The sequence below is a fragment of the Palaemon carinicauda genome, chromosome 41 (assembly GCF_036898095.1).
Source record: "Palaemon carinicauda isolate YSFRI2023 chromosome 41, ASM3689809v2, whole genome shotgun sequence".
Classification (NCBI taxonomy): Eukaryota; Metazoa; Arthropoda; class Malacostraca; order Decapoda; family Palaemonidae; genus Palaemon; species Palaemon carinicauda.
Genome location: NC_090765.1, coordinates 33,983,587 through 33,997,770, shown reverse-complemented (window position 1 = coordinate 33,997,770; position 14,184 = coordinate 33,983,587). Strand labels below are relative to the sequence as shown.

Genomic DNA, 14,184 nt, shown 5'->3' with positions numbered 1-14,184 from the left:
GGAAACGCGACGGGTAAGACGATGTCCTTACAGTATCACTGGACAGTAACATGTCTCTCAATACTTAAATAAATAATGTAGTAAGAACCACTGGATATTACCAAACATTGCTTTTTTAAAGAAGTGTCTAGATGAAGATTCAATAAAGGAACTTGTGATTAACTGCGTTAATACTAGTATTAGTTACTGTAACACTATGGAATTTAAGAAAACACAAAACGTAATAAGCAGAGGAGCTGTAAGACCTGATATTGCGATCTGGAATAAAGAAGAGAAAACGGTGAAGATTATTGATGTAACCCAGTGATTTAGTCCTCAACAGAAATGAGAGGCAGAAAATAACAAAATATTAAGAACTGAAGAACGACCTGAAAAAATACAGGGGAACTGAAAGCAATTCAAATGCCCTGAGTAGCCAATATGAATTAACAAAGTAAGTCTTCACGTTTTATGTGTGTTTTTCCGTCTTAAGGTATTTAGTACATGCAGCTTGATTCCCCCCCACCCCCTTTTTTTTTTACTGTTCGAAATTTTTGTTTACATCACTCATTGCAGTTCACCCATTTCAAAATCTTTAACAATTGTCGAAAAATGTCAATATAATACAATTATCTCCTCTCCATATTCTTTCTTATGAAGAAAGTCTTGAGACAATACCTTCAGGTGATAAATGAGGAGCAGATTTCTGCCCTAAAGGAGATGGTGACTACCTTGAAAAGAGACCTCGGATAATATGAAGTAAAATCAATTAAGGTAATAAGACAAAGCAGGAGAAAGACATAAAAAGGTCTCAATCTGAGAAAGGATCACTCCTATAGGCTACTTAATGTTGATATTGTTCTTAAAATATTTTGTTTTTTCTTGTTTCCTCTCCGTACTGGGCTAATTTCCCTGTTGGAGTCTCTAGGCTTATAGCATCCTGCTTTTCCAACTAGGGTTGTAGCTTAATAATAATAATAATAATAATAATAATAATAATAATAATAATAATAATAATAATAATAATAATAATAATAATAATAATAATAATAATAATAATAATAATAATAATAATAATTGCATTACGTTTGGTGTCTATTAAAGCAAGAATTTAGTTTAAAATATATACAATAACCCATAAAGTTATCAGAATCGGACGTCCAAAATATCTATGAGAATTACTACATATTATTATTATTATTATTATTATTATTATTATTATTATTACTATCTAAGCTACAACTCGAGTTGGAAAAGCAAGATGTTATATGCCAAAGGGCTTCAACAAGGAAAAATAGACCAGTGATGAAAGGAAATAAGAAAACAAATAAACGATATAAGAAGTAATGTTTTTTGTAAAAGAATTAAAAACACTAACAACATTAAAACAGATTTTTGATATATAAACTATAAAAGGACCTATGTAAACCTGTTCAACATAAAAATATTCGCTGCGAGTTTGAACTTTTGAAGTTCTACTGATTCAATTACCCGATTGTTACTGTTCTCGAAGTATTTTTCATTGTTTCCTTTCCTCACTGGGCTATTTTCCCCTGGGCTCATAGAATCCTACGTTTCCATCTAGGGTTGTAGCTTAGCAAGTCTTAATGATAATAATAATAATAATAATAGGAAATACCCAAGAATATATACGTCAAACTAATCTGGTAGGCCTTGCAGGGCAGATGGCGTTTATTAAGTACTACTTATTTGGATTTTAATAAATGCTAATGTCATTGAGATGTCTTGGAATATGATTTTCCTTATAATTAAAGTAAATTTTACAATGATGGATGAACTACAGTAGGCTGTTGTGTTGGTTTGATAAAATTTATTCAATATCTACGTGAATTTAGCATGGAGTTCCTATTTATTATTATTATTATTATTATTATTATTATTATTATTATTATTATTATTATTATTATTATTATTATTATTATTATTATTATTATTATTATTGTTGTTGTTGTTGTTGTTGTTGTTGTTGTTGTTGTTGTTGTTGTTATCATCATCATCATCATTATTATTATTATTATTATTATTATTATTATTATTATTATTATTATTATTATTATTGTTGTTGATGTTATTATTATTATTATTATTATTATTATTATTATTATTATTATTATTATTATTATTATTATCATTACATGCTAAGCTACAACCCTAGTTGGAAAGCAGGATGCTATAACCCCAAGGGCCCCAACAGGGAAAAATAGCCCTATGAGGAAAGGAAGCAAGGAAAATTAAAATATTTTAAGAACAGTAACACCATTGAAACAAATATTTCCTATATAAACTTTACATGTAGTAAGATGATTGTCTGGCTTTATGTAAGAATTGGAAAGTAATTTTTTATTGATATAAGTTAAATTTTGATGACGTAGTATCTGCTGTATGAATTTGGTGATAACGTCGTGGTTGATATTAATATCTAAAGGAAAAAAACATGAGTTTCCTTGAAATGAATACATTGTATGAGGCCTATGTATGAAGATAGTAAAATAAAATAGAAAATAAGTGAAATTTTTCTATTCGGGCTGGACTTTCAGTACCCCAATACCGCTCACTCAGATGGTTTTTATTCAGAGTAGACATATTTGTGTATAACCGCTGATTAACAGGACCAGGAAAAGAGTCCTTAAAGTGATGTATAAGGAACCCCGACGTCTTCCTCATTTGCCAAGGCCGTAAAAGTGCTAGGTAGCTCTTTTTATATAATCGTTGATCGGAGGTATTTTTCATGTACATGACCTCATTCTTATCTTATTAATATATAAAATTTGAAAATTAACAACTAAGAATATATGCATTTAATATAAACTATTTGTTTAGTATTATCGTGGCGATTTTTGGCCATGGTATTTGTGACGTCATAAAGTTGTCTAACTTCTCCAGCCAGATCCGGAAGAAGAAGAAGAGGCTGATCAGTTTGTTTACAATCGTCGTCAGGTCAGGTTGTGCCGTAGGCGTCTTCCGAGCTTCCGAGAAATCTCACAGAAATGTCTGAAAAGGAAGTTGATACGTGCCTTTGGAAACCAGATCCTAGAAGGAAAACTAAGCTGGATGACTTTCGAGAGCACGTCAACAAGATTTACAATCTAAAATTAGGTAAGAGGTTAAATAAACCACGGAATAGTGTTACGGGGTCTCATCAGCTGAGCGAGTGAAGCATCATTTTTAAACAGCTGATACTTGATGCGCGATCGCTGACATATTGTAAGTTTGGGTAAATGTATGATATAATAATTTTGGGGTGTATGTATGATAGCAGCCACCTCTATGTAATATTATGGCTAACTTAGAATACGGCAAGTAGGTAAGGACACGGCTTGTAGGTTAGGTTAGGGGCGAAAGTTTAGTTTAGTTGATGCTCATTTTTAATCAACGCACGAGAAACTGGGTGCTGATATACAAAGGCTCCCCCACCTGTATGTATGGTGTTGGCTGACTTAGAATACAGCAGTGTAAGGGGGGACGTGACCCCCCCCTGATAGGGAAATAGGTAAGGGCACGATTTGCAGGTTAGGTTAGATGGGAAAGTTTAGGTTAAATAGCTGATACTTAATTCGCCATTGCTGACATACAAGTTTGGGTAAATATATGATACAATAATTTCGGGGTGTATGTATGATAGCAGCCACCTGAACGTATGATGATAGCTGACTAAGAATACGGCAGTGTAAGGGAGGTCGCGAGGGGTCGTGAGCCCCCCTGTGAGGTAAGTAGGTAAGGAGACTTTGTAGGTTAGGGAGCCTTTGTATATCAGTGGCCAGTTCCTCATGTGTTGATTAAAAATGGACCAAATCTTCCCCCCCCCTAACCTAACCAACAAGCTGTGTCCTTACCTGTATACCTAACGGTGGGGGTTAACGCCCCCCTACAACCCCCTTACATTGCCCTATTGTAAGGTAGCCATAATAATACATACAGGCGGCTGCTATCATACATACACCCCTAGGTTAGGTTAGGGGGGTAAGATGAGGTTAGTTGGTATCCATATTTTATGCTCGCTGGAGGAGATGGCCGCTGATATTCAAAGGCTCCATAATTTCGAGTCAGATATACAAATTAAGTTTGTTCCGTAACTGACATACAAACCACGCTATTTAATAGGGGTTATTACTTTCGGCGTAGCTGGAGTGACGAGCCATTAGAATTTTAACGAGGGTTTACTACCCCACCGCTAGTTAGGGGGGGTAGGGAGGGTACCTTGATAGCCCCCCCCTCACACACACCTGTGCTTGAGCTCACTTTGCTCTCGGCTCTGGTGGTAGTCGGACGTGTCCGCTTTCACCCTCGCCTCTCTGACAGCCATTAATGCTTTGTTCCGTAACCGAAATACAAACCACACTATTTACAGAGGGTTTACCTTTTAGCGCAGCTGAAATGGCGAGCCATTAGAATTTAATGAGGGTGTATTACCCCCGTGCTAGTTAGCGGGGGGGTAGGGGAGTGGTAGCTAGCTACCCCTCCCCCCCTCACACACAGATGAATGCTCACTTTCAATTTTGGCTCGGACTGTGACAGACGTCTCTGTCTTGGTCCTCTCTTGGCAGCCATTGTTTGTTTTGTCTTTACTTAATCGCTTACTTTTCATTTACTCAATATATATGTAAACATGCTTTCATGTTTGTATATATATTTGAGTATAGAAATCAGTAAGTTTCCTTTTCAGAGTTGTGTGTGTAGTGTACGATATCTACGTGGAGTCCTCGGCAGCTAGGCCACCACGGCGTAATTTTATGGGTGGCGATCGAGTTTGACTTATGTCTTTCTCTCTCTCTCTCTCTTGAGGTCGTTCACCCTTTTACTACGTGTTACTACGCCCTTGTAGCTTCCTTTCCGTGTGGGGGGGTTGCTATGCCGTACGTTTGTCTCAATTAGTTTATGAATCTAATTGTAGTTGATTTTTTTTTTTTTTTCAGCTTGTAGAACGATTCCTTTTGGGGTTTTCATTCTTTCTTTAGTGTTCATTCATTTTTAAATTACAAAATTACATAGTTACATAATTATAATTGTTATAATTCTGTTTTGGTTACAGCTCTCCTTCCGTGAGTGTAAGTGGTTGTGAGGGCACGTGCCTGTTCTGTAATTCTTGTTTCCTTTCCCTCGGGATTCCTCTTCGGAGCCTTCCCGGGGGAATGAATGTGTACTAATGTTATTTGTTTTATTTTTTTACAGTTACCGATCTAGTTCGTTTCTGTAATATGGCAACGGTGTGAGCTGTCTTGTTGAGTCCTGGGGATTCGGCTGTTGCTGCCTCCCCCCTTGTATTTTCGTCAGGGGCGTGTCTCCTTCTACTGGAAGTACTCCCGTGACGACGGACAGCTCTCCAGTTCATTTTAGAACTCTCAGGAGGCTTGCCTCCTTGGGCAGGTAACTTTCCTTCCGAGGGAAGTTTTTCCTGTCCAGGCTTGAGTTTTCCCTTTTGGGGGGTTCTTCTCTTGCCTTTTTTTTTCGTGCGACTATGCTCTTGGTGCTGAGCGATCACACCTGCAGTTTCGCTCAAGGGGCGGGGCAACTGCAGGAGCTCCTCTTCGGAGGATTGCTCCTTTTAGGTCACTGACTGACCAGTCTCTTCTACGAAGTGTTTCTCTTTCGTTCGCGAGAGAGTACACTCATAGAGACTCCTCTTCGGAGGATTCTGCTGTTGCTGTTGGCCTCCCTCGCCGTAAGGCCCACCATCCGCCTCGTCGTAAGGGCCTCTCATCTCCCTATAAGGGTGCTTGAGGCGCCTTTTTGAATCTCCGTTTGCAACCTACAACTCCTTTTTCTTGATCTTCCGCCTTGGTGCAGATGGACAGCAGTCTGATCTCGTCTTCCGGCGGGCAATGGTCTTCCCAACGGACAACGGTCTTCCCGACTGACAGTGGTCTTCCGACGGACATCAGTCTCCCGGCGGACAACGATCCCTTCGGGGCAAAGGGTTGCCTCCCACGGGGGTTCTTCCCTTGCGTGTCAGGGTTCCCCTGCGCGCCCTTCTGCTGTGTTCTCTCCTGCTCCTGCTCAGTGTTAGCGCACAGGCGCTCTCCTGTTCGTCAGCGCTTTCATGATGATCACCCCTGCTGTTCCTGTTAGTACCTCAGATGTCAGGATGCCTGAAAACTTTAAATCAATCAATCAATCAATCCTGTTACGCGCCCTGTGTGCCCACGTTCGCCCATGCGATCTAGAACTTCGGTTCAGGTCGGGGTCAAGGACTCTTCTTCTATGCGCAGGCTTCCACGCGTAGCCTTCTGCTCGTCAGCGATCATCAGCTCGCCAGCGATCACCTGTCTCTCGGCGATCTCCGGCACGCCAATGTTCTCCAACACTTCTGAAGGAACATGGTTCGCCAGCTACTAGGTCACCTGCGCATGCTGCTCACCATCGCGCGATCACCTACCTGCGGATGCTGCTCGCCATCGCGCGACCCTCAACTGCGGATGCTGATCGCCATCGCGCGACCGCACACCTGCGGATGCTGATCGCCATCGCGCGACCGCCCACCTGCGGATGCTGATCGCCATCGCGCGACCCTGCGCATGCTGATCACCATCGCGCAACCCTGCGCATGCTGATCACCATCGCGCGATCGCCTACCCTGCGAATGCTGCTCGCTATCGCGCGACCGCCCACCTGCGCATGCTGATTGCCATCGCGCGACCCTGGCATGCTGATCACCATCGCACGATCGCCCACCTGCGCATGCTGCTCGCGATCGCTCACCTTCGCATGCTGCTCACCAACGCACGATCACTCACCTGCGCATGCTGCTCGACCATCGCGTCGGCATGACACAACGTGCCATCGCCAACCTGTGCGTTAGCGCTCACCAGCTCACCACCGATCGCCTGTTGATCCATATCGCCAGCGGTCTTCCTCGCCCTCGCGGCAGCGCGTTTCCTCGCCCACGCGGCAGCGCGTTTCCTCACCATCGCGCTAACGCTTGCGTTCGCCGCCTCGGACTCGCGCTCATTCACCTGCCCACCCTCACGACCGCTCGCCTGCGCGCCCGCGCGACCGCTTGCCTGTGCGCCCGCGCGATCATTCGCCTGCGCGCCCGCGCGACCGCTTGCCTGTGCGCCCACACGATCATTCGCCTGCGCGCCCACACGCCCACGTGCCTGCACGTCTACGCTCATTCGCGTCCGCGCCCATGCTCTCCAATGTTCGCCCGCACGCGAACCAACGGTTTTCCATCGCGTGGATGGATGGTGTTCCGTCGCGCGAACCGACGGTGTTCCGTCGCTCGAACCTACAGTGTTTCTTCGCACAAACGTCGGCTTATTTCTTGCAGTATCCATTGCTCGTCTATGGGTTATCGCTCGCCGACCACCAGCTCTCGCCCTTCCTACCACGCTCGACCTCCTTCTGCGCTCCTTCGCTCACCTTCGTTTGCGTTACCTCGCATGGGCGCTTCCACGTTCGCCCACGCGCAAATCTTTGAATTACCGTCGCGCGAGCTCCAGGGCGATTGCGACCACGATTCCCAATGGGGTTTTCGCAGCATGGCCAGCCTGGCGAGTTCTTCTGGAGCGTATATCCAGAACACGGCCTCACCCCGTAAACGCAGAGCATGGCACTTGCAGAATAGGAGAAACTTAAGGGAGATCTGAGCAACACTCCTCTTTCCTGAACCTGGGTTAGCCCTTCCCCGTCATCCCCCGGCTTTAGTCTGCATGAATTAAAAGGTTTGACTGGCCCTTATTCTTTTCTTCACCATCCCCACTCTAGGGAAAAGCAGCATCCTGGGTTCTCTGCATAGCTGACCTCAAACCACTGCAGGTAAACCATGCTCCCTTGTGTACCTAGTATTAAGATTAATACTGTTGCGTCCCTATACCCTGACGAGGTGGTATTGGGAAAGTCCTAGTGCACAGTTTTCCATCTAAAGAACTTCAGAACAACTTTCTAGGATGAGTCACACCTCTACATACTTTCACACACAGCTTGCGTAGGCCGCAAACCTTGCGTAGCAAGGTTTTAGCGAGGTGCAGGGGCTCCCTATTTCTTGAGTGCTAACACACTCAGATAAGGAGCCCCCGGGTAAAGCCAAAAAGCCAGATTGGCTGGGATGTCCACCCTTCCTAATGGGTGAGTCACCCCTATTAAATAGCGTGGTTTGTATTCCAGTTACGGAACAAATGACAAATTCGTAGATAATTTGTATTTTTCCTAACTATACAAACATTACCTATTTAACCAAACTTGCCCGCCAGCCCTATCCCCCTTGAAGTCCTACCTCCAAGCAAAGTGAGCTCAATCACAGGTGTGTGAGGGGGAGCAGTAGCAAGCTACCCTCCGTACCCCCTGCTAACTAGCGGTGTGGGTAGTTAACCCTCGTTAGAAATTAATGGCTTGTCATTTCAGCTACGTCAAAAGTAATACCCCTATTAAATAGCTAATGTTTGTATAGTTAGGGGAAATACAAAATATTTACGAATTTGTCATGTTTATACGTTTGGGATTAATGCAAAGTGATTAAAGAATTTGTGGTATTCAATATCATCCAAGACTCTCAGGATCTCTCACCTTCATACCCATGCATAGTATTTATGTTTCATGTCTTAGCTGTAGTGAATCACGAATCTGAAGGCTTTGGTATTACTGGTAAAACACTCTGATGTTTACTCTACTGAGATTATAACATTTTAATGAAGCAGTGCTCTTTTTAGTAATGTAAAAGCATTGTGAGTCCAAATTAAGTATTGAAACATTAAATTTTATACTAAAAATCAAGATGCTGCCTTTCCTAAATTGTTTGAAAAAGAATAATAATTGAAATGCAATAGAGTATCATAAGGTACATATCAAACAACTAAATTGTGAGTTTAAAATGTGATATGATATTTATCTTTTCAGGCGATTACCATGATCTCTACAAGTGGTCAGTCGATAAGTACAGTGACTTTTGGGAAACCTGGTGGAGTTATGGACAGTTTTTATACTCTTCACCTCCAGTCCAGACTGTTGACACATCCCTTGACATTACGCAAGTTCCTAAATGGTTTTCAGGGGCCAAGATGAATTTTGCTGAGAATCTCTTGCGCTTTCAAGATGATCGTGTGGCAATGTATGCGACAGGTATGGTTATGCTGATAATTGATGCAACGTGGTTTTCATTATACAAGTATTAGATGTAATTAATTCTCTAATCAATAAGTTGCCAAATGTTAAATTATCCTTTGTTCCTATAAGTAATACAAACCTTTGACTTTAAATTGGTCGGCATAGAAGCCTCGCCCATCTGATAGGTAGCGCTACCTTCACTTTGACCTCAGCCGGCTGAGAGTACAGATATGCTCCTGGACATTCCTTTTGAAACTTCTAATTGGTCTGCTGTCTCTTTTCAGATTGTGTGTTTTTGATTGCTTGGTTGATGATATAATCTCCTAGGTCAGACATGTGAGTGTGTCCCGGTCAACCTGATTAGGCCTGAAGTTGAACCCCATCACTGGTTAGTCATCTCTGAGCCTCCCCACTCCTGGGTTCCAGTAAATACAACAGTGAGGGAGGATCTAAATGGATAGTTGGACAGCGAAAACTTCTTCAGGGGATTCTCCCGAATCCTCTCCTCCGAAGATGCCATTGTTCACAGACTCATAGAATGAGGGGTGAGGTGCAGTGAGGGTCAACTCTGTCTTGAGAATGTGATTTGAAGAAAAGAAGATCTAGACATCAACCTGCTGGAAATGGTAGCTGCGTTTTAGCCCTTCTATGTTTCCAACTGAGATTTTAGAGCACTTGGTAGTACTGATGAGAGAGAACACAACCATAGTGCCCTTCATCAACAGGCATGGAGGTCCTGTTTCACAGGACCTTTGCAAATTGGTTAGGCAGACACACTTGGTCATTCACCAACACAGTGGGGCTGCCTGCAATGTATATTCCAGGCAAGGTGAATGTATTAGCCTATACGCTTAGCTGTGGGGCTAGGTAGCTGACGCAGATGGTCCTTTCTATCAGCTGTATCAGGAAGCTTCTTGTTAGTTAGAGAAGTGTAGCAATGGAGGATATGTTTCAACATCGCTAGAGCTATCTGGATGTTTACTCTTTTCTGCCATTTGGTATATTTCATTGGGTCATCAACAGTGTTGTAGACCCCGAACATACAGAAAACCCTGGTGGCTCCTAAGTGGTCACAAACCGAATGGTTCACCGATCGGCTGATGCTCCTTGTTGAGGTACTGAGAGAACTACCCCAGAAGCAACCTTCTCTGTCAGCCCACTTGCAAGGATTCTACAACATTACACATGGCGGTTATCCTGCATCTTCTCTGAGTAAAGGTTTTTTTGAGAGTCACTGCAGAAGAGATGGTTAAATAAGTGTGCAGGTCCTTTGCAGCATTCTACCAGGGGAAGTGGGCCATCTTTTGTGTAGATGGGATTTTCTGTTTGGAGCCTCTCTGCAAGTAATTGCTGATTTCTTCGTCTTTCTTTGCAGGGAGAAGTACCTTTCCATTGCTGAGCCATGTACTCAGACTTAAGGGTTTAAACATTGCCACCTTGAGGAAACTGTCCATGTTTTAAAGAACTTTGAACAGTCTTGTCCTCCCAAAGGAACTTCAACCATCTGAATAGAACATCACAAAGGTCCTTGGACCTCTCAAGAGTGCCCTGTTTGAACCTCTTGAGGAGCTGACACTGAAGAATGTGTTCCTATTTGCCCTGGCCTTGACGAAGGGAGTCGGAGAGTTACGCAGCATTTTGTGTGCTGTTGTTCATACCAAGGGATGGAAAAAGGCGTGGTTATTAGTCGTTCCACAGTTTGGGGTGAGAACATAACTCAGTGATTCAGTAACCTAGGTTTGAGACCTCATTCTCCTCCCTTAATGATGCAACTAGTGATCAAGATGATCGGCTGCATTGTCCTGTGAGGCGGTTGAGACGCTAACTCAATGCAGCACTTTAGACATGAACACCTGAGACTTTTCTTAAGCTCTGGGAAGGTTAAGAGACCAATTTCCATCTCTTCGTGGCTTTGGGAATCCATCTTCTACACCCCGGCTGATGTGCACAGAGGTGGGTGCTCAAGAGTGAGGGTACACAAAGTCAGGTTTATTGGCTCAACCTCAACCTTAGGAAGAATCTGTCCGTTGAGCAGATCTCGAAGGCTGGGATCTGGAAACACCAGACAGGCATCACTCCCCGCTTCTTCTGGGAATATATCCACCAGTCTATACATACCTTTTGCTTGGGACAGTTGGTATCCGCTCAGCAGGTAGTGTAATGAACCCATCTCTCTCATGGCACAAGTAGTTTATCTTCTTAGATAACAGTTGCAATGTAAGTCTATAGGGAAAGGTAAGTATGATTGGCAGTTCTTCCTTTCCTCTTGCCCTCTATTAGGGTACAGCAGTCGTACTGTTTTGTTGCTGGACCTGATGCAAGATGTAGGTAAGCTATGTACCAGAGCAACTTTTCTCTACAATTTTGAATTGTATTTGAAGTATTTCCCAAATCCTCCGAGCAAGGAAAATGAACCTGTTCTATACACATAAGCATATAGTGCCTATATACTGGACAGCATATCCCTGTGTACAGAAATGTAATTGGTTGACAGGAGTCATACACCTATTGAAGGTTAATGGTTTATCTGTTTAATTTTTTATGGTAAGAGTACTTACTTCAAATAATGTAACATTGATTTTTACATCCTCATCAGTTACATAGCAGTTACAATTCTGGATAACTTTTGATCATTCCCTTTATTACAAATTAATGTATCTCTTACCACCATTAAAAAATATGCCTTTTGTATAATTTGAAATTGTAAATGTATGTTGTAAACTTTGTTCTGATAGACATTTTGAATACAATTGATACCTTGTTTTCCCTTTAGGCATTTATAATTTTATTCAGAGAATTAGAAATTGGATTATGTTAATGTAATGTCTTAGGAAGTTTTGTACTGACTTTACAACAATTAACCCATCCTGATTTGTTGAAACAAATATATATTCTATTGAAGCAAAGCTAATGGCCATCTCAATGTAACCAGATGTCTGTAAGTATATCTAAGACTGTATGGTACCCTGGTCCCACCTGAATATGGTACCCTTTTCCCACCTGAATATGGTACCCTTTTCCCACCTGAATATGGTACCCTTTTCCCACCTGAATATGGTACCCTGTTCCCACCTAAATATGGTACCCTTTTCCCACCTGAATATGGTACCCTTGGTTGGAGCTGGCAAAGCTTTAGTTCTGCCTTATTCCATGATCAAATTAATTTAACATAATCTTTAAGGTGAAGGGTGTTTAGATTTTAACTTATAAGTTTTGACCTATGCTGTTAAGAATTAATGTTCCTTGTTACTGTTTTTAAAATATTTAAAATTGTTAATTATGTCTCATATCGTTTATTTATTTGCCATCCTCACTGGGCTATTTTTCCCTGTTGGAGCCCTTGGGCTTATAGCATCATGCTTTTCCAACTAGGGTTGTAGCTTAGCTAATAATAATAATAATGATAATAATAATAATAATAATAATAATAATAAGATATATTATATCTCAGTTACTGTATTTAGAAAATTGGTTATTGAGTAATTGTGTAAAAATTATACATTATTCATTATACAGGAGAAGGTCAGAGTGGAATCCGCTCAATTACATACAGACAGCTTTACAAGAAAATCGGTGGCTATGCGCTGGCACTGAAAAGGTGTGGAGTGGCAGTTGGGGACCGTGTAGTTGGATATATGCCAAATATTCCTGAGACGGTCGAAGCAATGCTGGGTACCGCGGCCATTGGTGCTGTCTGGAGCTCTACTTCACCAGATTTTGGAATAACAGTAAGGAGTCTTGATTATTCTTTTATATACAATATTGTGTTTCTGAAAATGCAAATGCATTTTAACCCTTTTACCCCCAAAGGACGTACTGGTACGTTTCACAAAAGCCATACCTTTACCCCCATGGACGTACCGGTACGTCCTTGCAAAAAAATGCTATAAAAATTTGTTTTTCATATTTTTTGATAACTTTTTGAGAAAATTCAGGCATTTTCCAAGAGAATGAGACCAACCTGACCTCTCTATGACAAAAATTAAGGCTGTTAGAGCAATTAAAAAAAAATATACTGCAAAATGTGCTGGGAAAGAAATAACCCCTTGGGGGTTAAGGGTTGGAAATTTCCAAATACCCCGGGGGTAAAAGGGTTAAGTTATTCAAGAAATCTCAATGTGTTTATGTAAATTATTGATATTTTTTTTCTTTTAATACAAGAGTTAGATAAATAGAATGCTGATTGGCTTCTAGAAGCGAGCAAAGCAGTGCAAAGGTGATGGCACTGCTCGTAGAAGTAGACCTATTCACCATCCAAAAGTTTGCATTTTGATTCCTTTTGCCGTATTGATATGTTTAATCCTTGACTTCACATTTATTTACACCCACCTTTCAAGTCTGATATCAATAGACAATCTTTTGGTTTACAAAAGAAAGGTAGCCTAACAGATATGCCACCTGGAACCACATGAAATTATCCATTGCAACCTCATGTTTTGTTAGTCTGCCCCCTTGTATTGAGAGAATGACTTAAAGAAAATGCTTTGCTTCACTAGATAATATTTTTTCTTTACTGTGATGGAGATGGTTTGGCTATGCTCTTCGCACTTCCCAAGAGGGATTAGTTCACCAAACGTTCAGCTGGGCTCCACAAGGCACTAGAAGAGTTGGAAGACCTAGGGCTACATGGCTGAGGACTATGAAGTGCAAAGTAGGAGATGATCAATGGAAAAATATTGAATTAAAAGCTCAAGATAGAGACGACTGGCAAAATCTAACCTAGGCCCTTTTCGTTAATAGGTGTAAGAGATGATGATGATGATGATGAAACTGTTAGGGAAGAGAATTCTCTAACTGGAATAATTTTTTTCTTTTTTCTACTTTAAAAGTCTCAATAGTTTCCATATTCCTTGTAATTACTTCAACCTTCTATATTTTATTAGTTTTTTCCCATCTTGCTTTCCTCTTTCACAGTTTTACATACATACATATACCAAAGGCACTTCCCCCAATTTTGGGGGGTAGCCGACAACAAGAAACAAAACAAAAAAGGGGACCTCTACTCTCTACGTTCCTCCAGCCTAACCAGGGACTCAGCCGAGTTCAGCTGGTACTGCTAGGGTGCCACAGCCCAACCTCCCACATTTCCACCACAGATGAAGCTTCATACTGCTGAGTCCCCTACTGCTGCTACCTCACAGTTTT

The 14,184-nt window shown here is 41.7% G+C and overlaps 1 protein-coding gene across 1 annotated transcript in view; it reads left to right on the top strand.

Moving 5' to 3' along the window:
* The first annotated feature begins 2,916 nt into the window (after positions 1-2,916).
* Positions 2,917-14,184, top strand: part of LOC137632508 (acetoacetyl-CoA synthetase-like) — a 68,807-nt gene continuing 57,539 nt past the window's right edge. Inside the window, exons 1-3 of the mRNA XM_068364473.1 lie at positions 2,917-3,096; positions 8,833-9,054; positions 12,556-12,767. Coding sequence (XP_068220574.1) covers positions 2,988-3,096; positions 8,833-9,054; positions 12,556-12,767 — 543 coding nt within the window. The 5' untranslated portion in view covers positions 2,917-2,987. The remainder of the gene's footprint in view (positions 3,097-8,832; positions 9,055-12,555; positions 12,768-14,184) is intronic.